Source organism: Podarcis liolepis (assembly GCF_965112155.1).
Source record: "Podarcis liolepis genome assembly, chromosome: 7".
In the NCBI taxonomy this organism is placed as follows: Eukaryota; Metazoa; Chordata; class Lepidosauria; order Squamata; family Lacertidae; genus Podarcis; species Podarcis liolepis.
In genome coordinates this window covers 89,466,438-89,493,903 of record NC_139561.1, presented here as the reverse complement: position 1 = coordinate 89,493,903, position 27,466 = coordinate 89,466,438, and the positions used below count along the sequence as shown (strand labels likewise).

At 55.5% G+C, this 27,466-nt stretch overlaps 2 protein-coding genes across 2 annotated transcripts in view; both read right to left on the bottom strand.

The window, feature by feature from the left end:
- The window catches only part of CCNP (cyclin P), a gene marked incomplete at its 5' end in the record, with an annotated part of 15,102 nt that extends 14,324 nt beyond the window's left edge, over positions 1–778 (bottom strand). Inside the window, one exon of the mRNA XM_083511293.1 lies at positions 656–778. Within this exon, the coding sequence (XP_083367419.1) occupies positions 656–778 (123 nt within the window). The remainder of the gene's footprint in view (positions 1–655) is intronic.
- Positions 624–27,466, bottom strand: AKT2 (AKT serine/threonine kinase 2). The gene is made up of 14 exons (XM_083516278.1): positions 27,208–27,466; positions 17,074–17,187; positions 13,404–13,532; positions 12,697–12,808; positions 12,290–12,443; positions 11,335–11,466; positions 10,466–10,531; positions 9,483–9,551; positions 8,987–9,109; positions 7,697–7,825; positions 6,439–6,653; positions 5,388–5,475; positions 5,104–5,206; positions 624–4,909 (listed from the first exon to the last, which is right to left on the bottom strand). Exons 2-14 carry the CDS (start codon positions 17,117–17,119, stop codon positions 4,830–4,832), a joined length of 1,446 nt encoding a protein of 481 aa, XP_083372404.1. The 5' UTR covers positions 17,120–17,187; positions 27,208–27,466; the 3' UTR covers positions 624–4,829.

The window sequence follows — 27,466 nt, the reverse complement described above, 5'->3', positions numbered from 1 at the left end:
CCTAAAACGATGAGGAGCTCAGCTTAATGAAAATGACACTCAGGAAGGCAGGATCAGGATTTGCAAGAGAGGGAACGTCTCTCCTCAAACACCTCACCCCACAGCCAACTTTGGCTACCTGCATGGCAGGCAGCAAAAGGACATCTTTACACTTCCCCCAAAGCACCAAGCTGGAAGACTGGTCCAGGAGCATCTAAACCAGGGGCCAGCAAACTTTTTCTGCAGGGGGCTGGTCCACTGTCCCTCAGACCTTGTGGTGGGCCAGACTATGGTTTTTTTTGGGGGGGAAGAAAGAATTCCTATTCCCACAAATAACCCAGAGATGCATTTTAAATAAAAGGACACATTCTACTCTTGTAAAAACACGCTGATTCCCAGACTGTCCGTGGGCCAGATTGAGGTGATTGGGTCGGATCCGGCCCCCGGGCCTTAGTTTGCCTACCCATGATCTGGCATCTGGAGAACCAAGCAATGGGGGAAGTGAGGGCTGGGTGTATAAGCAGAGCAGAAATACCCTTTTGGTTAGGCATCATTTGGCAAGATGCTGAATCCTGTCTTCCCCTGTGGGAACAGGAGTTGTTGTGGGGACAACGGACACAAGACGAAGAGCAGGACACACCCTAGAAAGAAAAACAAAACCTTTTATTGCTCGTACCGTACAAATCCAAGGGCAGCAGAGGGAAGGAGAAGAGGGAGGCACCGCGGAGACGCCCAAGGAGGGCCCCTCTCGCCTGGCACGCCTCCCCACAAAAGACGCTCCGGAGGACTTGCCTCTCATGCGGAACTTATTTTACAAACTGAGTGGGTGAGCTCGGGGTGGGAGGGGAGCCAGAGCCTGCCCCCCGTCCCCGTCCCCTCCGGGCGAAGAGAAGTGCCATCGCAGTCGCCTTCCAGCGCTGGAGAGAGATATCGCAGATAAAAACACACAGCACAGCAGCAGAAGGCAGGCAGTCCCAACTAAAGCCGCTGAAGAGGGTCAGTATTAAGTTAATAAACCTCAACTATCACAACTACGGAAACTAAGTGGAAAAAACCCCTTTATTAACCCCCCTCGTGTGTGTGTGTGTGTGTGTGTGTGTGTGTGTGTGTGTAACACCCCTCCCTCTATATCCAGGACCCCCCCCCCCTGAATTCTGTAGAACATACTTCGCACGGGATCGGAAAAGTCCTGTAAGGTTATAGTCGCGATCCAAATATGGTTTCCTCGAGGGGGAAAAAAGCTTCTGAAGTCATATAAAACCTTTAAGCACCTAAATGGAGGTTTCTAAGGCTGCCGGCGCTTTGGAGTCAGACGAGTGTCAAAGGCCTGCATTGAAATGAAAGGCTGAGTGGGGGGGGGGGTCAGAGGAGGCCAAAGGGGGCAGAAGGGCTCAGCAGCCCCCCACCAAACCCCCCTCCATGCTTGTGGGGAGGCATCACCATTGCCATTCCCCCCTCCGCCGCCCAATGATTCAGAGCGGCCGAGCCTCTTCCAGCTTGTGTCCACGTGGCGTCAGCAAGCTGGGCTTGCCAAGGCAGGGGTGGCACAGCAGCGAGGCAGGGGCACCCTGGAGAGTCACTGCGGGGGCCCACAGCCGTCCTACCCCCACCCTGAGTTGTGAGCTCAGGCAGCCTGCTGCCTGTCAACCCAGCAGGGGGACCCAGTTCCCTTCCCAGTGCTGGGTGGTGAAGATTAGCACCCGCTGCAGGTGAGGAATGGAAAGGGGGGGCCACGGTGGGAAGGGGCTAGGCCCCCAAGGCTCTTCAGAGAGGCTGATGGCCGCTGAGCCCATTGTGGGCTGAGGTTCTGCCTTCCCCTCTGCTCCAGGCCCACAGAAACTAAAGGCAGCAAAAGTCACATTTTGGGGGAGGGCGTGGTTGGCCTGAGCCCAGGGAGAAAGGATGAGAAGTGCCGTGGGGGGGGGTGTCCCTCCCCCAGAGCCACCCACCTTTTGCACCAGGCGAGTTTACATTCAACCGTATGCAAGAGGAGGGGGAGAGCAGGCTGGGACCCTCCCCCCCCCACCGATGGAAAGGCAGCCCTCTCCCCTCTGCGCATTGCCCCCACGGCAGGCATGAGGTAATGACGGGGGTCCCGGCCAAGATCGCCAGGACCTTGGGCCAAAAGCCCCCCCAGGAATGTTTCCCGTTGAAGCAGGGGGCAGGAGGGGAGAGAAGGTTAAGGCTTGGGAGAACTGGGGCTTGACCCCAGAAAGGCACCTCTGCTGTGGTGGAGGAAGGCGGAGGGCCGGCCCCACACCCCACCACCGTGGGCAATGAACGGGCAGGCCGCACGCTCCTTGCGGACCCCCGTCCTGGCACAGCAAAAGCAGCTCAGCCCACCTGGGTCGGGAGACCTCCCCTGCCCGGGCTGGGACTCCGCAGCTGCCCACCTGGGCAGGAGGGCGCTGAGCTGGCGTGGGGCAGCCGGGGGAAGCCTAAGTGCGGCCACCGGAGCGCTTGACCTGCATGGAGCCTAGGTCGCTGCAAGGTCACAAGGGGGCTTTGCCATGGCGGTCTGGGCGGGCTCCCTCAGCCAAGCCCCCCCAACCCCAGTCCTGCTCTACTGGCCTTGGTCTACAGTGGCCCCGAAAGCACAATGGGAGCAGTCTCATTCTCCCCAAAAACCCAGCCCTTTTGAGAGAGAGATGCTGTGCCAAAGGAGGTCAAGCCAGGCCATGGGGGGGGCAAGGGACCATTCTGGAGGGAGGTCTCAGCTCCTGCCCCCCAATGCCACCCCCCTCACAAGCCGCCCCTGCCCCAGCCCGGCTCCTGGAAACACTGCCCTCTTTTTGAGCCCCTTTCTCTGCAGGTTCTCCCCCCACAATGCCCTTTGGTTCAAAGGAGCTGGTGGAGAACGAGGGCTGCTCTCTCGACCCCCCTGGGCACTGCGATGCCCCCGCTCTGTTCCTTGCATTGCCAGAAAGGGGTAAGCAAAGGGTTCCCAACATTCCCACCTTATGGTAGCCAAGCGAACCAAAAGCACCTAAGGGGCAACCGCCTCACCCGTCTCCTGCACAGACGAAAACACATTTGGTGGTGGTGGGGTTTGAATCCCGCTAAAAAGCTCATTATAGAAAGGGGTGCAGTGGGCGTAGCATCAGTGAGGGAGGTGGGGACACCCAGTCTTTCACCCTGACCACCTTCCCCTCCCTGGATATTCTGCGCTACTTCGGGGGGGGGGGGTGCGCACGGGTAAGTCTTGCCCCAGCCGAGGGAGAAGCCGACTTGAAGAAGCAGAACCAGATGAAGACAGACTCAGGCGCCGGCCAGTCCACAGGCCCTTTGCCCAGGAGCCACCCTCGCCCGGAAGAAAAAGGAGCTCTTCCTGCAACACCCCCGTCACTCCATGCAGCCCCACATTGGCCAAGGCGGAGGTGGTCTTGGCAAAGGAGCCTGGGCCTTGCTTCTGCTCTCCAGTCGGGCGCTGCCGCCGCAGCAGGCAAATGTCTCTGCCACCGGACCTCTGCCCCACCAAGAACAAGGCAGCAGACTTAAGAAGGGGAGATGGAGAGCTCTTGCCCAGGTAACCCCAAACGAAGCCTCTTGGGGAGGGGGATGAGAGATCCGTCTGCGCAAGCAGACACCCAGGGGCGCAGGCTCTCATGCCCAAACGGCAGTGCCAGCCCTGGGCTGCTTTAGCCCACAAGCCTGTTGGGAGGGAAGGAGGGCACTAACAGTTGTGCCAGGACAAGCACGGAAGGCCAAGCTGCCCCTGGACCAGCCATGAGAAAGACGGGGGGAGAGGCTTGCTGGAGGCTGGAGGAGCTAGCGATCGCCCAGGGCCCAATCCCTCTTTCACTCTCCAGGGCTCCAGGCAGGTCAACGCTTTGCCCGTAGTCAAAGAGGTAGCAGCAACTGCACAAGCCGCCCCGCCAGCGTTTAGGTACAGCAAGGGAGGCTCCCCCAACCAGGGAGGGAAACCCCGGGAGACTCCATGACCCTCCGAGGAGCCTGGGCTTCCTCTGGCCGCCCCCCACCCAGCCACGTTCCAGTGAAGGAGGGCAACATGCAGAGGCGGATGACCAGGCTGGGGTGGAAGGGGAGGGAGGTGGCACCAGGGGTGTGAGCCCACCATGCCCTCCTCTAAAGGCCGCCCAAGCAGCAGTGGCGCCCCCTGCACACATCCCGAGAAGAGCTCCCAGGAACTCTGCGCAGCTGCTTTCCAACGCCCAGAAAGATGTGCCCCCCATCTCCCCCTCCCCCAAAAAACCCCACTACTAGTCGGAACCGTTGGTGACCCAGTCTGTCTCTGCTGCGCAAAGCCTTGCGGGCCCAGTATTCACGCCTCCCCCCGCAGCGTCCCTGGCCATCCGGCAAAGGGGGGGTCCAGCTCCCCCCCCCCCAAGAAAACGTGTCTCTGCAGCACACGCTCTGTGTCAGTTTGCCCTCTGGGAGTCCCCCAGGCTCTCCTGTCTCTCTTCCTCCAGTGACCCCCCCCCACCTGGCTTCACCAACGTCCTGGCAGGGTGGGGTGGGGGGAGACGCACTTTCTCCTGCCCAGGGAGCTTTCCAAGCAAACATCCGAAAACAGCCCCCCAGTCAGGGCAGGGTGCAGATCCTTGAAAGTCGAGGAAAGCTTCCCCCAAGTCCATCTGCGCTGAAACAACAGGTGGGGGAGCGGCTGCGGTGGCTGCTGTGGTCCAAGCGGATTCCTGGTGGGGAAGCAGGGCCCCCCTGTGCTGTTGCTGCTGCCTGGTGGGGGAGGCTGTTTGCCCAGCCCCCCCGATTTGGGGCGCTGCAGGGCCAGTGAGATGGGGGGGCACCCTCCCCCTGCAGAGTGTCCTGGCGTCCTGCAAGCCCCGCCGCCGCTCTGGCAGGGGCACTGTAGGGGGAGTGCCGCTGCCCCCCTATTCCCGGATGCTGGCCGAGTAGGAGAACTGGGGGAAGTGGGTCCGCTGGTCGGCCTCTAGCGAGTCCAAGGTGTCGTCTGTGGGGGGAGAAGGAGGGGAGAGTCAGGTCAAAGGAGGCAGAAAGCTGCTCATCGCCTGGGGCGCAAGCGGATTCAAAGCAACAATTCCCCCACCCCACCCCCAGCGCTGCAAAAGGGGGAATCGAACCCTCAGCCCATGGCTGCCGGTTGGACTAGAGGAGTCCTGGGGTGCCCAGGATTCTGTCACTCACATCGGTCAGGAGGGGTGATGGTGATGGACTGTGCTGTGAACTCGTCGTCAAAGTACCGGGTGTCGATCTCAGATGTCACCTGCGGCTTGAAGGGTGGGATGAGCTGGGGAGAAAAAGGGGGCCAAGCTTGCTTTGTGGTCCTGGTGCCACCCTGACCCCCCCCCACTCCCCCAGGCAGCTTGAGGGGCAGCTGAGGAGGCTCCCCTCCCCACACAACCTGAGTGGCTGGGGGTCAGGGGAATGCGTACTTTGTCTTCACATCAGAAGCCGTCCTCTCTCCTTACCATTTTCTGAACCACGTCCTGCCAGTTGATGGCGGCAAAGAAGCGGTGCTCCATCACCTCCCGGGCGTCGTTGGGGCCGCCCCCCAACCTGTGGGCACAACAAAGGGGTCCTGTAACCACAGTAACTGGGGGGGGGGAGCGTGAGATTTCCAGCGGGAGTCCCTGTACCTGGGTGGCAGCACAAGGGGCAGTGGGGAGAGAATTTTCTCTCGCTGCCCCACAGCCTTGGCATTATTCTGCGCCAGCCAAGTGCCCACGGGATGTTTTGGATGGCAACTCCCATCAGCCCCCTGGGCAGACGGCCGCAGGATACTGGTGGGCTTTGTCGTCCAAAGCACCTGCTAAGAAGCAGGCTGGCCTGCCCTCTTTCCAAGCCTCCCTTCTCCCGGGGTATAGCGCCTCCCCCCCAAAACACCACCCCAGTCAGACCCTCCTCGCTTGTCACAAAAGAACAATGCAGCCAAAACCGCAGTTTATTTCCCTTGATGCACACTGCCCCACAACCCTGGGAAGTGGAATATGGGGTTCATTGAGCTTCTCCGTATCCCTCCTGGGAGGAAGGCTTCCAGGGCAGCTTACGAAGAGGCCACAATAAAATGTCATGATGATAACAATAACAATATTTACACCCAAGCCACTTCCAAAATATTTATATAAAAACATAATAAACCATTAAACCTTAAAAAGTTTCCCTGTACAACGTTGCCTTCAGGTGTCTTCTAAAAGTCAAACAGTTGCTTATTTCCTTGACATCTGACAGGAGGGCGTTGCACAGGACGGGTGCCACCACCAAACCAGGCCCCGTAACTTCGCTTCTCGCATTGAGGGAACTGCCAGAAGACCCTCGGAGCTGGACCTCAGTGTGCAGGCTGAACGATGGGGGTGGAGGTGCTGAGGCCATTTTGGTAATCCCAACCACGAAACTAACCAACTCTGCTTGAGTTATCCCTGTGCTAAAATCTGCTCTGCTACGTTGACTCCATGGCAGCATGACAGCTGCCCCCACCCCCGCCAGGCAGCCTCTTCCACACACAGGCAACGAAAAGCCCACCTCTGCTTGGGGTCTTTCTTGAGCAGCCCGGCCAGCAGGGCCTTGGCCTCGGGGCTGAGCGTACGAGGGAAGCGGATCTCCTCCATGAGGATGAGCTCAAAGAGGCGCTCGTGGTCTTGGTTGTAGAAGGGCAGGCGCCCGCACATCATCTCGTACATGACCACGCCCAGCCCCCACCAGTCCACGGCGCGCCCGTAGTCATTGTCCTCCAGCACCTGGGGGGAGAAAAGCAGGGGCAGCTCAGCCAGGAGGTGGAGGGGAGCAGGCCGGGTCCATCTAGGTGGCCCTTCCTTCCTTCCAATTGGTTTTCACTTATTACATTACAATTCAGATGTAGGAAAGCCAACACCATTTCTTCCCCATCCCCCCATACATTTATAATTCCTCAAACCATCATATTATTCTTTTCTCCCTCCTCCCACTTCGCCCCCACTTGATTTCCTCCACATTTCCCAATTTACACTAATCTTTACATTCTACAATCTTCTCAAATTATCTATATATTCTTATTATCTTCCCTTACTAATTTTTCTTCCATCCAGTGCTTCACATTTTAATCTAGGCATGTTACTGTATCTTTTTTTGAGCAATATTTTGCCATATATTCATCAAAACATTTCCACTCCTTTTCAAATTTTTTGATTTGACTGATTTCTTATTATAGCAGTTAAAAAGTAAAGGGACCCCTGACCATTAGGTCCAGTCGTGGCCGACTCTGGGGTTGCGGCGCTCATCTCGCTTTACTGGCCGAGGGAGCTGGCATACAGCTTCCGGGTCATGTGGCCAGAATGACTAAGCCGCTTCTGGCGAACCAGAGCAGCGCACGGAAACGCCGTTTACCTTCCCACCGGAGTGGTACCTATTTATCTACTTGCACTTTGACGTGCTTTTGAACTGCTGTGTTGGCAGGAGCAGGGACCAAGCAACGGGAGCTCACCCTGTTGCGGGGATTCGAACCGCCGCCCTTCTGATCAGCATGCCCTAAGCTCTGTGGTTTCACCCACAGCGCCCTCCGTGTCCCATTATAGCAGTTAATTTTGCCACAATTAAATATTCATTTAGTTTACAAATCCATTCCTCCTTTGTGGGTATAGTTTGTGACTTCCATCTAGGTGGCCCTTCCCTGGCAGCCACGAAGGGGGCAGCAACAGCTACTGCAAGCAGGAGAGAGGCCAGACACCCCCCATCATCTCAGCCCTCGGTTTCCCCGGCTGTTTGGGCCGCTGGCCTTGCCCAGGCAAGAGCCCCCCCCCAATACCTCAGGGGCCAAGTACTCCGGCGTCCCGCAGAAGGTCTTCATGGTGGCGCCGTCGCTGATGCCCTCCTTGCAGAGCCCGAAGTCTGTGATCTTGATGTGCCCGTCCTTGTCCAGCATGAGGTTCTCCAGCTGAAAGAGGCGCAAAGGCAAGTCAGGGGCGAGGCGGGGAGGGAAAGATCCTGCTCAGATGGGTCCCCAGGAGGTGGGTGGCGGGAATGACACGCTAGGACCAGCCAGAAGCAGCAGCAGACGTGCTGGACCCCAAGGGCAGAGGGCAGCCAGCATGAGAAATCATGCATTTCATTCCTTATCCCTGTAGGCTGACCCAGAAACCGGGGAGCCAAGGTCCCCCACCTGCGTCTGGAAATGCTGCAACCGTACGCCAGAAGATTCCTGAACTGCACAGGGTTGGACTGGGTGGCCCCACTCTATGATTCTAAAGCAGATGTGGCGAAGCTCACAGCTGGCCTGCTCACATCCTGTTTGGACTCCTGGCGCGACTCCAGGCTGTGTGGACAGAGTCTTTGTGCTGCCCTGGCTCCCAGTGTGACTCCAGGCCTTCAAAGGGCTGCTCCATCACTGCACACCACTTGAAGGGCCCAGGATGTCTGCAAGGAGGGCATGATTCTGCTTGCCCATTGGTGGAGGCCAGGGGCTACAGTGGCCTTGAGTCTGGGATTGCCTTGCTCAGAAAGCCCACCTGCTGGCGCCTTCCCCGTGGAAAGGTGGAAAGCCCTCAGTTCTTCCCTGGAGGTTTTTAAGCAGAGCTTGGGTGGCCATCTGCCTTGGATGCTTTTAGTTGAGATTCTTGCATTGAAGGGGGTTGGTCTAGAGGACCTTCAGGGTCCCTTCCAACTCTACAGTTCTACAATCCCCAACCAGGAGAAGGGTTTTGCTTTCAGGCCTGCTGGTGCTCTTTCCCAAATTCATTCTTCCTGTATTCTAACTATTTCATTGCATTCAAGGGCATTTGAGACTCCATTGGTGGTTCAGAATGCTGGACTCGGATTGGGGAGAGCAGGGTTCAAATTCCTGCCTGGCCATGAAGCTCACTGCACGTCCCTTGGGTGGGACAAAAAAGGAGCGACTCGTAATTTTGCAAGGAGAATTTTAGTTTTTAAAGTACTGTGTGCCACCTCCTCCTCCTCCTGACCCTTCCCTCCCTACCCAGCTCAATGCTGCGGGCAAAGGCAAAACCTCTTGTGGAAAAGGGAGCCCCATACAGCTCCCACTTCTCCCCACCTGAGCGCCTTCTGCTGAGGCCAGACCAGGGGTTCTGCGCAGGGTTACCTTGATGTCACGATAGACGACGTCCCGGGAGTGCAGGTACTCCAAGGCGGAAACGATTTCAGCCCCGTAGAAACGGGCACGGTCCTCGGTGAAGACTCGCTCCCTCGAAAGGTGGAAAAACAGCTGGACGGGGAGGGAATTGAATTTTATTATTTCGGCCACAGACCAGTTCCAGCCCACATACAATATCAAGGAAGTCATAAAGCACGATAGGAATACATTTGAATTTGCAATTAGGTGTAACAGGGACAATACAGATACAGCAACAGTTAAAAAATATAACCTAAAATGATAGCACAGCTTGTTGACGGGGAGGGAAGAGGGACATCTGGAAGGTGAGCAGCAAGAAGAATGAAGGATGGCAGCCGACAACGGCGATTCTCTGGGGACCCCAGGGCCACGGGTGCAACTGTGCTCAGCCACGTGGCTCCTGTCAGAGCGGGACAGTGTCCCTCTCCCCGCACACCCCCCCCCCGCACCCAAAGCAGACACTGACCTCCCCTCCGTTGGCATACTCCATGACGAAGCAGAGGCGGTCGTTGGTCTGGAAGGCGTACTTCAGCGCCTGGAAAAGGGAGTTCACAGAGTCAGCAGCCTCCTATTATTATTATTATTATTATTATTATTATTATTATTATTATTATTATTATTATTGTTGTTATTATTATTATTAAATTCTAGGCGCAGGAGAAGCAGCAGCAAGCGCCCAGCCCCTCTCACTGAGCCTTCCCAGGCAGCTGCAGCTGACAGGTCTTGCTTGTGTTCCTCCCAAGACAAAGGAAGGGAATATGGGACCATCACAGCCTATGTTGTGCAGTTTTAACTGTACGCAGGTGACAACCACCTTGTTGAAATCCTGCAAGATAAATGCATGCAAGGCAGAGAGCTTTTAAACTCACTGCCGATGCAGCGGCGAGGCTCCGTGATTGCAGCGAGCGTCTTCAAGCCCAGCTGGTCCCCTCGACACCTCACTATCCGTAAGGGTTTTTTTGGGGGGGGTCTAACCCTGGCACTCACCCCCAATCGCACAGAAATCCCGGTAACGGTCGTCTCTTAAGCGGACGACATGCACCGCGTCACCATTTTCCCCTTGCAAGCAAACTGGAAGCCCGTCTCCTCTTTTAAAGCCGTCTCGGCTGGTGCCCTCACTGCTTCCATAGATCTGTATAGCAATGTCATGGTGACACTGGCACTATTATTTTCAATCCCTTTCCTAAAGATCCCTAGCATGGAATTTGTCGTTTTCACAGCCACCACGCACTGGGTCGACACCTTGAGCTCTCGGGTACAACCCCAAAGTCTGGCTTCTGGCCTGATATTTCCAGTCCCTTCACTGGTCTATCATACGAGGAAACAAGTCTCCGTTCTTTCTCCCCTCTGGCCCCACAAGCAGCCACTCGCAGAGACACAGAATCTCGCAGGGCATTGGAGGACGCCTGGCATCCATTCCGTCCCACACGTTCCCAAATGCGTACATACCGTGAGGAAGGGATGCCTCGTGTTCTGCAGGACTCTGCTCTCTGTGACGGTGTGGGCCACCTCGTCCTTCAAAAGACAGGGAAGAAAGCATCGTCACCCGAAACGGCCCCATTATGACATGAGCAAGTGATAGCCCTAAACGGCCTTGTCCCAGTATACCTGAAGGAGCGTCTCCACCCCCATTGTCCAGCCCAGACACTGAGGTCTTCTGGCGGTTCCCTCCCTGCGAGAAGTGAGGTTACAGGGAACCAGGCAGAGGGCCTTCTCGGTGGTGGCACCCGCCCTGTGGAACAACCTCCCATCAGATGTCAAGGAAATAAACAACTATCTGACTTTTAAAGACATCTGAAGGCAGCCCTGTTTAGGGAAGTTTTTAATGTTTGAAGTTTTATTCTGTTTTTAGTGTTCTGTTGGGAGCCTCCCAGAGTGGCTGGGGAAACTCAGTCAAATGGGCGGGGCATAAATAAATGAATTATTATTATTATTCCCTGGGGGAACCAAAGCAACACCCCCACACAGCACTGCTCCCCTTTGTGGGACTGCACAGAGACCCCCCTCTTTGGAAGTGTGTTGGGGGGAATGGTATATCTCTGATGATTCCCAGCATGACCATTTATTCATTTCTGCCTGCCTCTCTCGCCGTCTCTCTCATTTCTTCTGCCCCTTGCTCAGTCACCCACAGGCTACTGGGGCTCTGCACAGCCCCAGTGGGAATCCGACTGGCATTTCATGCCATGTGGACCTCTGATGATGGACGCGTGGCCTGCTATCTGCCCGGATGCAAATCCTGCCTCCCTGCAACTGGGACGTGTCTCCGCCCCCCACGTCAAAGTCACTCCGCCCCCTGCCTCCCCCGCTTGGCCCCGTACCTTGGCAATGATGACTTCCTTGCGCAGGATCTTCATGGCGTAGTAGCGCCCCGTGGCCTTTTCCCGCACGAGGATGACCTTCCCAAAAGTGCCCTTCCCAAGGAGCTTCAGGTAGTCAAAGTCATTCATGGTCTTTTAACAAGGAAAAACACAAGGCTGGGTTGAAAACAGGACCTTCACAGTTTAGAAGGTCTGAACATTTTGAGACTTGCACGAGGACAAATCAAGAGAGAGAGTTTCATTACCACTTGGGTTGACTTCATAGATTTCATGAACACAGAATTCTTATTGCATGGCTGACATAACTTTCCTAATCACACCCACAGCCACCTGTTTGGTGAACTAGGCTCACCTGTGGAAAAACAACAGCATCTCTTCTAACAATAGGTAGTGCCATCGTTATAGGAATATTCAGAATTAAAGTTTAATTCCTTTTATTACTTTAGTCCATCTCAAAGCATCCTCTAGTTTAAAACAGCGCACTGTATTTCCGTTTTGTTTCATTTTTTTTACATGTATCATGATTTGGTATACTGTATATTATACGTAGTTTGATTATTTTGTCCCATTCTTTCATAGTTCCATATGTTATATTGGCTTTGCACCAAATCAGTTATTGCGTGTGCTGCTCCTACGTGAATTCCAGTTTTTGTGTTTTACAGCTCCTGTTTTGGAACGAGGATGCTTCTTGTTCTTTATTGTTTAGAATTTATTTATTTTTTAATATTATTTATTTTTAAAGGAAAAAAACACAGGGCTGCTGTTGGCCATTATCAGCCTCCTGGTGGGAACTTGGCACCTTCACCATTTGAAAAGCTTGAACATTGTGAGTCCATGTCCACAGTTAAACTCAGCGTGGCAAAGACTGGCGAAGCCGGGGGGGGGAACCGCCCCTTTGTCCTCCTGCTCCGCTGAGCCAGAGTGGAAGGTAGCCCCCTCCCTGCCCCCTCCTTACCGCCTTGGCCCGGGTCTTGGTCACAGCCACCTCCATCTCCTCGGCGCCTGTGCTGTCGCTGGGAGAGCCGCACTTGTAGTCCATCCTGTCCTCTTCCGGCTCCTGGTTCTTCAAGCTGTTGGCGACCATCTGTATGGCCCGGATCCACTCCTCCCTGCGGGCAGCACAGGGGAAGTCAGGGCATTCCAGCCACCCAGGCACAAAGGCCGGCCAGCGGGCGCCAGTCCCTGGCTGGGAGAGTCCCAGTGCCTGGGGATCGGGGACAAAGGCCTTCCAGAAGCCAGAGGCTGGGTGCAAGCGAGGGCCCCCACCCCTGGTGGAACCGGGGTGGCCGAGTGGAGCTGCCCCAGGGGCCCAGAGAGCAGGGTGGGGTGGGATCAGGCGCCCCGCTCCAAAGCCAGACGCACCGCTCGTCGGGGGAGTCGACGTGGAACGTCCTTTCGATGACGGTTGTCCACTGCAAGCAGCGGATGATGAAGGTGTTGGGACGGGGCCGCTCGACTTTCATCAGCTGGCATTCTGGAAGAGGAGGAAGAGGGGGCTGCTGGGGCTTCTCCAAGGACAAGGAAGAGGAGCGGCAGACTCACCTACTTGCCCTCCTCTCTCATAGAATCATAGAGTTGGAAGAGACCACAAGGGCCATCGAGTCCAACCCCCTGCCAAGCAGGAAACACCATCAGAGCACTCCTGACATATGGTTGTCAAGCCTCTGCTTAAAGACCTCCAAAGAAGGAGACTCCACCACACTCCTTGGCAGCAAATTCCACTGTCAAACAGCTCTTACTGTCAGGAAGTTCTTCCTAATGTTTAGGTGGAATCTTCTTTCTTGTAGTTTGGATCCATTGCTCCGTGTCCGCTTCTCTGGAGCAGCAGAAAACAACCTTTCTCCCTCCTCTATATGACATCCTTTTATATATTTGAACATGGCTATCATATCACCCCTTAACCTCCTCAAAAACACGTGTACAGCCCCCAGCACAGCATCGTGGGAGGAAAGGGGAAAGAGTTGGCGTTTTGTTGCGTTCTAACTGCAGTCCACTTGGAGCTCCAGGGGAGCCTCGCAGTCCCTGCCAATATGCAGGGCAGGGGTAGGAGGAGGGTGGGGAGGACCTACCTGCCACAGAGAAGTCATTCAAAGGGGGCAGGCTGTGGTCTGACGTCTCCGGCTTCTCCTTGTACCCAATGAAAGACCCATCGCTTTTCAGGAGAAAGTACCTGGGCCTCCACGTTTTGATGTATTCCCCTGGGAAGCAGAAGGGTGAGGCATGAGGGGCCTGAGGGGGCGAGAGGCATGTGCAGAGTGCCTGCCAGGAGGCTGCCTTTGAAAAGGCCCTGCAACCCAACAGCGCTGACGCCCCTGGCAGCAGATTCCCCTCCAAGGCCGGCAAGGGATTCTTGCTCTGCCAAGGGAAGCTGAGCAGGCCAAGCCCAGGCCTCGTCCGCTTCCTCAGGGCACCCGGAGCCGGACTCTGCACCCCTGTCATAAGGACATGAGCAGCCTGCTGGATGAGGCCAAAGGAGCCCCATGAAGCCCAGTATCCTGTTCTCAAGCCTCCTCTTTCTCCATGAATCTTTCCAATGGAGGTTGGCAGCCATTACCAGCTCCTGCAGGAACGAGTTCCATAGATTACCGTATTTTTCACACCTTTTCCCTCTAAAAAGGGAAAACGTGTGTGCGTCTTATGGGGTGAATGCAGGCGGGAGGCTCTGCTCAGTGCTTCCTTTAAAGTGCCGCGTAGAGAGTGTGTGCGGCTCTTGCTGGCTTTTCCCCGTGGAGGGAGAAGGGCAGCCCGTCAGTCCCTCCTCCCTCCTCCGGGAAAAGCCCCCAAGAGCCGCACACAGGCTCTGCTCAGCGCTCCCTTTAAAGAGCCGTGCGGAGCGTGTGTGCGGCTCTTGGGGGCTTTCCCGCGAGGTGGGAGAAGGGACTGATGGGCTGCCCTCTGTCCCTTCCCCCACCTCCTGGAAAAGCCTGCAAGAGCCACTGCCAGGCTCTGCTCAGCGCCCCCTTGTAAGGACTCCCTTTCGTCTCAACCTGCTTTGCTGGGAAGCTAGCAGAAGAAGAGGCGCTGCGCAGCTATCGCTCTTGCTCTGCTGGCTTCTCAGCGAAGCAGGAGGAGGGAGGGAAGGGTTTAAAGCAAGAAAAGCAAGAGCCGCTTACATGCTCTGCGCAGAATATTTTCTTCCTTGCTTTCCCCCTCTAAAAACTAGGTGCAACTTATGGTCAGGTGCGTCTTATGGAGCGAAAAATACGGCAACTCTGTACTCCTTAAAGACACACCTGGTAAAACATCTGCAGGCCGCTATGGAGGGTTCAGTGAGGATTTCCAGTGCTCAGGGGTGAGGTGGGCTTCTGGCAAGAGCCATTCTGAGAGGTGGCTCAACCTGGCCCTCTCCCAGGGCCAGGCTCCCCCTTTGGCCTGCAGAAGCCAAGGCTGCGAGGGCACCTTCACTCCTCAGCAGGGCCCAGTGACAGCACGGGGGGGGGGGTCCCTCAGCAGGGCCAGGCAGCCCCCTCCACCCGCTCCTCTGGCTCCAGGGACCAAAATAGCCTCTGGGCAGACCTGGCTGCTGCTGCCACCAGCTGCTATCTATATTTGTCTGCAGGAGCAGGAGGAGGAATTTGCTGGAGCCACAGCCCTACGGGGTGGGAAGCAGCTCAGGGGACAGCTGGGACTGCCATGGAGGGAGAAGGAAGGGACTTGCAGTGGGGGGACAAAGAGGGATTTCAGGAGCAAGAGGCTTGTGCTGAAAGTCATGGCTCTGGCAATAAACATCCCCATTGCTCACCCCAGATTTCACAGTCTGTCCTCCACAAGTGTTGACTAGCAAAAGCCAAGAAGTCCAGGGCACCAAGCACAAGCGTGGAGAGCAGAAGAAAACTGCACAGACCGGGATTCTGGTCAGTGACCAAAATAAATCAATTCATTCATTCGTGCACAGACTGCGGGGAGCGGGGCATCTAGGGACAAGGAGGGAGCTTCTGCTCTTGTGTGCCCCACGGATGCCTCCTCGCCAAGCCCATGCTGGCCACTTCCATGCTGCCCTCCAAACAGCAGAGAATTGCAGGCAGACAATGTCTAACCGTGTGCAAAGGAGTCGGCACTCCTGCACCCCAAGAACGTAAGACAAGCGGGCAGGATGAGGCCAATGGCCCATCTAGTCCAGGGTTCTTTTCTTCCAGTGGCCAGCCAGCTGCCCCAATGGGGAGCCATGAGCAGGACTCTCCCCACGCTAGATTCCCATCCACTGGAGCAAGCGCCCTCCAATGCTGGAGGAGGCACACAGCCCCCCTGGCAAGCAGATGCTGCTATCATAATAATAATAATAATAATAATAATAATAATAATAATAATAATAATAATAATAATTTATTACTTATACCCCGCCCATCTGGCTGAGTTTCCCCGGCCACTCTGGGCGGCTTCTAATCAAGTGTTAAAAACAATACAGCCTTGTCCTCCTCCACAAATCCATCTCCTCCTCTTTTAAAGCCATTCGCACTGGTGGGCATCGCTGCCTCCTGTGGGAGGGAGTTCCAGAGTTTAACTACTTGCTGTATGGAAAATGGCTTCCTTTTGTCTGTCCCGAATCTGCCAAACATTCAGCTTTACTGGATGGGCCCAGAACTAGCAATTAATCCAGAATGCGACAGCTAGACTGGTGACTGGGAGTGGCCGCCGAGACTGTATAACACCGGTCCTGAAAGATCTTCATTGGCTCCCAGTACGTTTCCGAGCACAATTCAAAGTGTTGGTGCTGACCTTTCAAGCCCTAAATGGCCTCGGCCCAGTATACCTGAAGGAGCGTCTCCACCCCCATCGTTCTGCCCGGACGCTGAGGTCCAGCACCGAGGGCCTTCTGACCGTTCCCTCACTGCGAGAAGCCAAGTTACAGGGAACCAGGCAGAGGGCCTTCTCGGTAGTGGCGCCTGCCCTGTGGAACGCCATACCAGCAGATGTCAAGGCAATAAACAACTCTTTTACTTTTAAAAGACAACTGAAGCCAGCCCTGTTTAGGAAGTTTTTAATGTCTGATGCTGTTTAGGTTTTTTTTTAATTTTTGGTTGGAAGCCGCCCAGAGTGGCTGGGGAAACCTAACCAGATGGGCAGGGTATAAATAATATTATATTATATAGAGGAAAAACTTCTCTGCCCACTTTCTCCACACACAATTCTGTGCACCTCTCACGTCCCCCAATACTTGCCCTTTCCCCTAAACTAAAAAGCTCCCAAAGCGAGCTGCTCCAGCCCCAGGACCATTCTGCTTCCCCTCTTTTGCACTACAACTGTACACAAGATACGAAGGGGGCCCACACTTCTCAGCCTTGCACGCTTCCCAGGAGCTTGGGCTCCTATGCTCCTCCAACCCAGAAGCTCAGGCCGCGAGGCAGCCATGGGGAGCGCTCTTCCCTCCATGAGCCGGCCCGGGGGACACCTGCACTTAGACCTAAGAATGCAGAGATAACATAGAGGAGGGGGCAGCAGCAGCAGCAGCAACAGGCCCCTCAGGGACGCAGAGGGAGGCTAAGCTCTGTCCAGAAGCCAACAGCAAAAGGAAGTCAACACAGGCTTCATTCAGAGGTGCAACAGACACCCAACAACTTAGGTGCCTTAAGAGACAGGCTCCCTACTGAAGGCTCCAGACATAACAGGGCTCTGTCCTACCCAGAGCCTGGTGCAGCAACCTCCAGGGCACAAGCCCCACTTCCAGGAAAGCAAGAACCTCTCAGCCCCCTCTTTCCGACAAATCTCAAGTGTGTGTGTGTGTGTGTGTACATTGCTCACCTCTCTTGTGCAACCAGCCCTCCTTGATGACCGACACCTCATTCATGTTGACGTGGCCGTGTTGAGCTCACAGGGACTAGATTCTTCCCACTGAGCCGCAGGTGGACTGGTGACCTGCAGAAGAGAAGAGAACAATGGCAGTATGGGTCCCAGGCTCATCAACCTCTAGGGATGGTGAAGAATCCCTCTCTCAAAGAGTTATAGGGCCTCCCTCCCACCCACTGCAAGTGTCCTCAGAACCACACTGAAAAACCTTCTTCCCCAAACAAGGTGGATCCCTCAAGAATCACAGCGGGTGCCAACCCTGCCTCCCTGTGGAAGCAGAGGGCCTCACCAGCCTTGGGAAGGCCCAGCCCAGGGCAAGACGGGTCTCCCCAGCGGGGGGGGGGGGTCTTGCACAGGGAACTGAGCTGCTCTGCAAAGCCAGACGCTGTCACCTCCAGGGCCCAGGAAAGCCTATGCAGCAGCTCTCAACATTGGACTCAGAGGAAAGGGAAGGCTGGGGTGACTGAGGGACCCCCACCCCTGTTAGGGAGGTATCCGAAGCCAAGGGCAATGGGGGTCTCCCCGTCCCTGCGATGGTGCTTACACCTGCTGGCAACTTCCCCTTGGCCTTATCTGCCCCCCCTGATAACAGGCACCGCCAGCAGCAGATAAGAGGCCCTTGGGAGCTGCCAATGCTCAGACCGGAGAGCAGCCCTGGCCAGCCGGGAAAACAAACAGCTAGAGAAAGATTAATCCCAGGCACCTGATGGGATTAAAGAGGGAGAGGGGTTCAAAGACTAGCCCAAAGATGCCGCCAGAGAAGCAGGGAAAGGGCTGCCCCCCCATGCAATTTGGGAGCGGGGCACTGAACAAATGTGCAGGGGGGGTGCTAGGACTGTGGAGGGGGGCCTTTCATTACCCTCTTTCCCACGGGCCAGTTCACTGATGCTTGGGTGACATTCTGAAGGTGGGACCCCAAGTGAGCATAGTGGTTTGCTGTATAACAGCCCCCCCCCCCAGGTCCACTGTCGACGCAGGAGGCAAGGAATCCCCTTCCCCCTTGGCGGGTCACAGATAACAGGTGAGGGCTGAACTGCCCCAGCCAGCGCAGTCCTCCTGGGCCTCTACAGTTTCAGAATCAGGGGGGCGGACAGGTGGAAACACCTGTTTAAAGGCTCACCCGGTGCCACAAAAATCCCCACTGAGAATCCTGACACACCGGGAAGAAGGCCAGCTTGGTGCCTCCCCCTCGCCCCCAATTCACCAACCAGCTCAGTGCAGGCTGGGTTTTCGATGGGCAGGGAGCAATCAAGCACCCCCAGAGTCCCGGTTCCAGGGTTGTGCAACAGGACGGACCCCCTTGGCCCCCGCCAGACCCGCTGGGGATCACCCAAGGCCAGCTCCCTCTCCGTCCCGCCAGGGGCACTTGCCTCCCCACAGCCGTGCAAAGGACACAGCGCTGGACTTTAGCCTGACCCAGCAGGGAGCTTCCTGCTCGCCCGGCAAAGGAGTGAGCCACCTGGAACCGCCAGAGACCACCAGCGAGGAGGACCCTGTAGCTCTGGCCTTGCCGGACCTCCTGGAGGGGGGCCAGCCTCATTTCCAGGGTTGGGCTCATGAGACTCAGAAGAAAGGCCCACTCTGAGCCCCACGGCCTAAACGCAGCTCAGCTGAGGCCAGGCGAGAGCATGGAGGTCGCCCGCTGGGTGAAAGGACGCCAGGCTGGCTTTTGCGTGTTGACACCGAGTGAGAGGTCCCCCTGCCCAGCCAGGAAGGTGCTTGTGCAAAGCTCTGGCGGCCTTCTGTGTTGCTCCAGAGGCCGAGGCTGACAGCAATGGCGGTGGGGTTGCGACAGGCCTTGGGAGTCTTTTACGTAAGAGTGAAAATGCCCCCCCTCCCCGCAGGGAGCCAGATCCAGACACGGCGGCTCCACTCCTGGAGGCAGGCACAGAGATTCGGGCAAAAGGGCAGAGCCCTGCAGAGCTCAATGGGGAGAGCCAGACCTCTTGCCACCCCCCCTCCACCCAGCTGGCTTTGCTCCCCAAGCAGCTGGAGGAGACGGGTGGGGAACAAAAGTAACCTCCGAAGGGCGACAACAGGCGCCAGAAACCCACCTTTGCTGGTGCCCAGCGTGGAACTGTGGGGCAAAGGGATTGCCCAGGGAGGAGGAAAAGGGAGAGTAGGTGGAAAAGAGCCCAGAGGAACTCTTGAAAATTGCAGAGGCCTGCAAATGAAATGGGGATGGGGGGGCTGGTCTAAGAGGCCGACATGCAGACCTCCTGTGTCTTTGACTGAGAAGCGCCACTCAAAAGCACCTGAATAAAAGCCCTTTATTTTGCATGGCTACTCCCTGGCCCCACAAAACACCTTTTAACAGGAAAAAGGCAATGGCGTTTGTCACACTGGCTAGACACTTTTCCCGGAAACTGGCCCACAGCCCCTTGCAATCAAAGCAAGATCAATTAAGCCAGAACACAGTTTGACAGGGAAAAGGTGGGACTTACAGATCCCACGCCAGTAAATGAGGAAACTAAATGCCTCGGGTGATGATTGCAGGGTCTGGGTCGGTCCTTGGGGGACTTTATAGGTCACAACCACCACTTCAAATTGAGCCTGGAAACTAACTAGCAGGCGGTGCAGTCAAGCCAGAGTTGGTGTCGTATGTGCAGACTGTCTGGCTGCCAAATTCTGCACTAGCTGTGGTTTCCTGAACCTTCTTCAAAGGCAGCCCCACATATAAAGCATTGCAGTAGTCCAGCCTGCAGGTTGCTACAGCTTAGGCAACAAAGGTGAGACTGCACCTGTCACAGTCACAGCTGTCGGTGCCCAGTGGCCAGGACCTTTAGCTGAGAAGGGAGATGGGCAGCAAGATGCAGAGTCTGGTCTGTAAACCCAAAACCCACCTGGGCAATGGGTGGCAAAGAGACCCCTCTTCTGTGCAGAAAGGGCAGCTGGTGAAAGTAAGAAATGCAAGTTTTAAACAATGGAAAGAGTGGTCTGGGTTTGTTGCTGCTGCTTTTAAACACGATCCCCCCTCTGGGAATGGATGGAAGGGGTAAAAGCCAAGTGGGTGTTCTGAGCTGCACCTACTTCTGCTTCTCTCTGAGTAAGAGAACTCGGGTCCAGCTCTCCAGGAACGAGTCCTTGCTGGCCTGGTTCGCCCAGCTCCTCCAGCAGAAGGGACAAGGCAGAGAACTTGGGGTCCTGCAAGGCTCCAGCCTGGAGAACTGGAAGCAGGAGGGACTGTGCAGCCTGGAAGATCTCATGACAAAAGGAGGCTCCTGATGTCAGCAGGCAGCCATGGGGGGCGGGGCAATGCGGTGGTCTAGGTCAGGGGCCCAAGGACTTCCAGGCCTCCCCCAGGACCCAATGCTGCTTTTGGAGTCGCCCCACCCAGATGTGTTTTTATAAAAAAGCAAAAACAACCTTGTAACTCCTCCTATTTCCCAGAGGGTTGTCTTCCCAAGCGAAGGTTGCAAGAAAATGATCAAGGAGTGTTAGCCGGGGGGGGGGGGGTTAAAAACCATCACCCCCTCACCTGTAATTTCAGAGCCTTTGTCTATTATCTTTGAGAATTCTTGGAGAACGGGTGAGGTCCCTACAGACTGGAGGTGGGCAAATGCTGCCCCCATCTTCAAAAAGTAGGGAAAGGAGAACCCAGGTAACGACCGACCGGTGAGCTTGACATCGATACCAGGGGACGTCCTAGAACAGATAGTTCATCAGTTGGTCTGTGAGCATGTAGAAAAGGATGCTGTGATTACTAAGACCCAGCATGGGTTTCTCAAAAATAAGTCACATCAGAACAATCTGATTTCCTTTTTTGATGGAATTACAGTGGTGCCTCGCAAGACGAAATTAATTCGTTCCGCAAGTTTTTTCTTCTTGCGAGTTTTTCGTCTTGCGAAGCACGGTTTCCCATAGGAATGCATTGAAAATCAATCAATGCATTCCTATGGAGACCGTCCGGGGACAGAGGGGAAGCGCGCGCGCCTTCCCCTCTGTCCCCTCTTTTGAAGTAAGGGGCGGAGGGGAGAACATCGCTTCTCCCCGTTGCCGCCCCTTGGTTCAAAAGGGGTCCGGGGAGAGAGGGGAAGGCGCACGCGCCTTCCCCTCTCTCCCCGGAGATTGCGGGGCTGGCAACGGGGAGAAGCGATCTTCTCCCCGCCACCCCTTGCTTCAAAAGAGGTCCGGGGACAGCGGGCAAGACGCGCTGCGCTTCCCCGCTATCCCTGGAGCTTGCGGGGCAAGCATCGTTTTGCGAAGCAAGCCCATAGGGAAATGCGTCTTGCGAAGCGGCTAAGAAAACGAAAAACTCCTTCGTCTAGCGTGTTTTTCGTCTTCCGAGGCGTTCGTCTTGCGGGGTACCACTGTACAAACTTGGTGGATTAGGGAAATACTGTGGACATAGTGTATCTTGATTTCAGTAAGGCTTTTGACAAAGTCCCCTATGATATTTTTTGTGAGGAAGCTGGTAAAATGTGGGTTGAATGAGGTAAATGTTAAGTGGATTTGTAGCTGGTTGAAGGATTGAACCCAAAGAGTACTCATTAATGGTTTCTCGTCAACCTGGGGAAAAGTGACAAGTGGGGTGTCACAGGGTTCTGTCCTGGGCCCGTTGTTGTTTGATGTCTTTATAAATGACTTGAATGAAGGAATTGAAGGGATGCTCATCAAATTTGCAGATGACACCAAATTGGGAGGGGTAGCTAATTCTGCAGACGACAGAATCAGAATTCAAAATGACCTTAACAAATTAGAGAACTGGACGCAAGCTAACAAAATGATTCTCAATAGGGACAAATGTCAGGTTCTACACTTAAGCAGGAAGAACCAGATGCACAAAGAAAGGATGGGGGGCATTTGGCTTACTAGCAGTCCATGTGAAAAGGATCTAGGCGTCTTGGTGGACCCCAAGCTGAACATGAGTCAACACTGAGATGCAGCAGCAAAAAATGCTAATGCTATTCTAGGCTGCATCAACAGAAGTCTAGTGCCCAAATCAAGGGAAGTAATAGTCCCACTGTCTTCTGCCTTGGCTAGACCACACCTGTAATATTGTGTCCAATTAAGGGTAGCTCAATTTAAGATGTTGACAAGCTGGAAGGTGTGTAGAGGAGGGCAACCAAGATGATCAAGTGTCAGGAAGCCAAGCCTTATGAGGAACGGTTGAAGAAGCTGGGTATGTCTAGCCTGGAAAAGAGGAGATATGAGAGCCATCTTCAAATATCTTAAAGGTTGTCACATGGAAGATGGGGCAAGCTTGTTTTCTCCTGCTCTGGAGGGTAGGACTCGAACCCATGGCTTCAAGTTACAAGAAAGGAGATTCTGACTAAACATTCGGGGGGAAACTTTCTTACACTAAGGGCTGTTCAGTAGTGGAACAGACCCCCACGAGAGGCGATGAACTCTCCTTCCTTGGAGGTTTTTAAACAGGTTGGATGGCCCTCTGTCAGGGATGCTTTAGCAGAGATTTCTGCATTGCAGGGGGTTGGACTAGATGACCCTGGGTGTCCCTTCCAACTCTAAGATTCTATGATTCCCTGGAGAGGCACACACACATAAGCACATCCCTCAGAGAGGGTGCCTGGTCTCTTTCCTCCCCCCCCCCCTCCATTTTGTACACCTGTTCCCTACCACATAGGCTGCTGGGCTGCTTCCCCATCCCAGGCCACCAAGCCACAGCTGCTGCTGCTGCTGCTGCTGCAGAGAGAGGAAGAGCACCTAATCCCAATTCCTCTCCCTGGTTGAACACACAAGAGCAGCAACGCTCACCCCACAGGGAGGGAGGCGGGAGGGCAGGCAGTGGGGGGGGGGAGAAGAGAGACTTGTTGACTTGCAGAGCATGTGTGACTCAGATATTGCGAGCACCAGAGTTGTTTACGCTCTCCAGGATGTGACCCTGTGGAACAGGAGGGGGAGGAAGAGGGGGGCATGTCCCCAGGAAGAGGAAAAACACGCTGAGTGCGATAGAGAGGGAAGGGAGAGGTATTGATTGGAGTTAAGGGAAGAGAGGACGCAGCTGTCTGAGAGGGACACAGGTGTTGACTGACTACAAGTCCCATCATTCCTGACCATTGGCCATGGTGGCTCAAGCCAATGGGAGATGGAGTCCATATCTGGAAAGCCAACAGATGCCTCCCTCATCCCACCCCCCAAGCCCTGTTGTAAAACCTTTGTAACAGGTAGGATTAAGGTTGTATAAGGGGTCTTGGCAATCTATAACAGGTACGTCCAATTCCCAAGAGACTGCAATCTATTCTCCCAGTACGTATAGAAAAATTGGCTGTGATCTACCTTTTTTTAAAGGAGTTGATTGACCAAAGTTGTTGAGCTTTTGGGGGATGGATAAGGAACACCCAGGCAATCACTTTCACTTTACTTATTACAGCAATCGACACCAGGGACACACCCGCGATCGGCAGGTAAATCAATCGACCTGTTGGACATACCTGATCGATAACATGCAGGGTGGTAGCCAATGCTTGCCCTACTCTGAGTAGGCCCTTTGAAATTAATGAACCTCTATTAACCATGTTCATTAACCACAGTGGGTCTACTCCGAGGAGGAATAGCATTGCATGCAGTCCATTGTTATAATGGTCAATTCCTTGCTGTCGCCATCAAAAAAATATGATTTGAGAGCACAAGAGATCCAGAGGGGAGGCTAAGAGCCAAGCCAGGGCAGCTTCTCTGGGCGCAAGCAGAGTGCCCAGCCTTCAGACAGACACCCCTCTATTCTTAGAAGTTAAACACTGCTTAACCTGCTGAGGGGACATGAAGATGTTTAGGAAAGGAAACTGCGCTTTCCACAGTCAACATGAACTTGTCAGCTGCTAAGATTAACAACAAACGGGTGGGAAAAGCATTTGACAAACAGGCCCAGGGAACAGTTAGAGGAGCCCCCAAACCTGTGAAGGCAACAGCTTGCATCTGAGCTTTTGCACTTGAATGCTTTTAATTCTTTCAAAGCTTTTGTAATTTTGGTGCACTGACTGGCTCAAGGCTTAAAGCAGAGCAGATTTACTACTTTCAGGCCACGAGAACTTTGCAGCTCCTTCTTACCCAAATTTACAAAATGGGTTCAAGTGCCTGCAAAGGAGGTCTGGGGGCAAGAGCTGGAGGAACAAGAGAGACACCACCAAGGGGCAAAGCTCTCTCCTCAATCTACCAGGAGGGCTCTGGGGGGGGGGGAGACAGAAGCAGCTGACCCCTCCCTCTCCCCACACATGCTGTTTCTCTGCAAAGCCTACACACCAATGACCCATCCAGATTGAAGCACTCTTGTGGAATCTTCCTCCTTTTCCTAAATCCTGTGGCTGTGTAATACGCAATTTATTTACTCCCCATCAAACTTATCCAGCTTCTTCGCAATATAGATATTTATTACAGAAAGGAAAGCCACCGCACATTCCACCAGGACCCTCTCCTCGCACCGTTCGTTTTCCCAGGAAGGCATCTGAAGCGGATGCTTCCCCTCTTCAAGATCTCTCTTCCTGAGAGTGGAATTTCAAGTCCGGCCATTGCTACATCCCAGCGCAGACATTCCAAGGGCAGGCCGTGCAGGAGGAAGTGAGCGCACCGTCCGGGAGCAACAAGCCTGCCCGCCAGCCGGCACATTTCCTAAATGTCGAGCAGCGACTCTTGAGTTATTTTTAGTGGCCTGCTGGGGCCTTCATAAGAACACCCTGCTCCTTCGTGCAAACCCCGCACAACCGAGAGATCCAGGTGAAGGGAGTGAAGCCCAAGGAGTAGAAAGCAGGGGGCTTCTATGCACAGGAGCCAGAACACACGAGTTATACACCCTGAAACGCCCAACACTCAGGTGTCACTGCAAGGTGGACTGAAACAGGTAGCAGAGGACGAGGGGGGCCTGGTAACCGTCCTGGAAGCCTGCTGCCTGCCCAAGTGCAGAAAATGTGGTCTGAAAGAGCCAAGGCCCCAGCAGTGATTCATCTGCTCCCGACCTCCACGAGGCAGGCAAACCCTCTCCCCTATGCTACAGGCAAAAGCCTAGCACCATGTGCTCTAGTCTGGAATGTGGTCTTCAGCTAAGGGGACAAAACCTCTCCGGGAAGGCTGGCAGGCACCCAAAGCCTGGAACTGGCAGGATTAGCATGCCTCGGTCCCCCCAAAACCACCCCCGAGGTCTGCTGCTCTAGTGCCGGTTTCTCAGGACTATCCTACAAACACACCGGTAAGGGCAGCTGTGTCCAGATGCTGGGGAAGGCAACTTTCCCTCTGGTTGTGCATTCAAATGCAACCAAAGAAACAGAAGGGAAGCAACATGAGTCATAACCGTGTGCGCTGTGGCCCAAGATCAACAACATCCAAAGGCCAACAGACCAAAGAAGCCAGACGGAAAAGGGCAGCGAATGTGGGTGATGTGTCAAGAGAAGGCCCCAAAACAAGGCGCAGAGCAGCGACCCAGCGGTTAGCACGTCAGCTGACACCCAGCCACAGCAGCCCCTGTGGATTCCCCCAAACAAAGGGGGTGGTTTCCAAAGCAAGGCCCCTTCAAAACAAAACCCCAAGCTGCTCGCACCTTGGTACTAGATTGCAGCTCTGAGGTGCGGCCTTCCCACAAGGGGAACCCAAATGCAGCTTCTGGCAAGGAGGACCAGCTCTTGGCATCTCCTGGCATCATACAGGTGTGCTTAAGAGAGCACCAGTACGTAAACACATGCACATACAGACCCACACTATTCCTCATCTCCTTTCTCCTCCACAAATTGCTTGGCTGGGCTGCATCTCCCAAACAGCTCAAGGTGCCCTGCAGGGCTCCCTCCCTCCCTGTTCTATCCCCACAACCACCCTGCGAGGTAGGTTAGGCTAAGAATTTGGCCCAGGGTCACGCCCAGTGAGTTTTATGACCAAATGGGGACTTGAACCCTGGACACACAGTTCCTAGCCCAGCTCTAACCACTATGCAATACTGACTGGAGCTGCTACCTTGCTGGGTGTGACCAGGAGCATCTGCCTAGCCTATGGCTCCCTTTTTATCATCAGTTGGCTTCCAAAGGAAGAAATGGGATACATTCTCCACATATGCATGAGCAACTTGGAAGAATAGTAGGAAGCCAGTAGCACTGCCCATAAGGAGCAAGCAAAGGTGTCAAGATAGCCTACCCAGAACTGCCCCCCCCCCCAAAAAAAACAGTTTGGTGTGTGGAGTGAAGACCAAACAAGGCCCTAGGTTGCCATTCAGGTGGCAGCAGCTCCTAGCAGCACCCTTAGGAAGGCAATTCCACAGAACCCTAGAGTTGAGGGGACCTCCAAGGGTCATCCAGCCCAACCCCCTTGCAGTGCAATTTGTGTCTTCAGTGGCTCACCTGAAGCAGGGCAGCGCCAGAACTGCTGCAATACCATCCCATAAGTAGCTGTGTGAGCCGGGGGTGGGGGTGGTGGGGATGGCAGCAAAGGGGCCTCCTCAGCTGGCATCTGGAGACCCAGCCCGGAGGCAGCGAGGCAGTGGAACAGACTCTCTCTGGAGGGGGCACCCAATTGAGCGCGGTGGGCGGAGGGGAAAAGGACGCGGGGGATTCTTTAGCTGTCACTCCTGCACTGCAGGGGGTTGGGCTAGAAGACCCCTGGGGAGCCCTCCTAGCTCCACCCTTCTCGCAGAGGCCATCTGCATGGGATGCTTCGGTTGTGATGGCCGCCTAGCATAGGGGTACGACTAGATGACCCCTGGGGATCCCCTCCCAGCTCTACTCTTCCGATCCTGCGATTCTGGGCGTAGTGGCCGCCTGCCGGGGATGCTTCGGTCGTGACGTAGTGCGGCACGGCTGCCGAGGAGCGCGGTTGGGCTAGATGACCCCTGGGGGTCCCGCCCCACCCTGCGGTTCCGCGAGCAAGCCTGCCTCCCAAGGCCGGAGGGAGGGCGGGCAGCGCGGGCAGAGAGGCCGCGTGCTGGGGGAGGGGCGCCCTGCCTCCCCCTCCTCCCCCCAGGCAGCCCCCCCCGCCCGGCTCGGCCTTCCGCCCGCGGCCGCCTCTGCTCCCCCCGCGCCCATGGTTCGCTCCCACGTCCCCCCCCCGCCCGATAGTTCTGCCCCGCGCTCCCCCTCCCTCGCCTCCCACAGTGCCCCGCGCTCGCGCCTGCGTCTCTCCGGGCGATACCACTGAGGGCGGGGGGGGGGCGCGGCCTACCTGGCTCCTCCGCCGCCGCCGCTACCGGCGCCCCCTCAGGGCCGCAATCCTCATCCTCGCCGCCGCGTCAGGCCCGACGGCGCCCGCGCTCCCGGAAACCCCGCCCCCCGCCGGGCCCACGCATGCAGGAAGGAGGGGGAGGGGCGGAGGCGGCCGGGGCGGTGCGCGCAAGCGCGGAGCGAGGCGGAGCCCGGCGAGGCGAGGCTGCAGGGCCGCGAGACCGAGGACGAGCAGCAGCGCCGCCGTTGCCGCCTTCGGC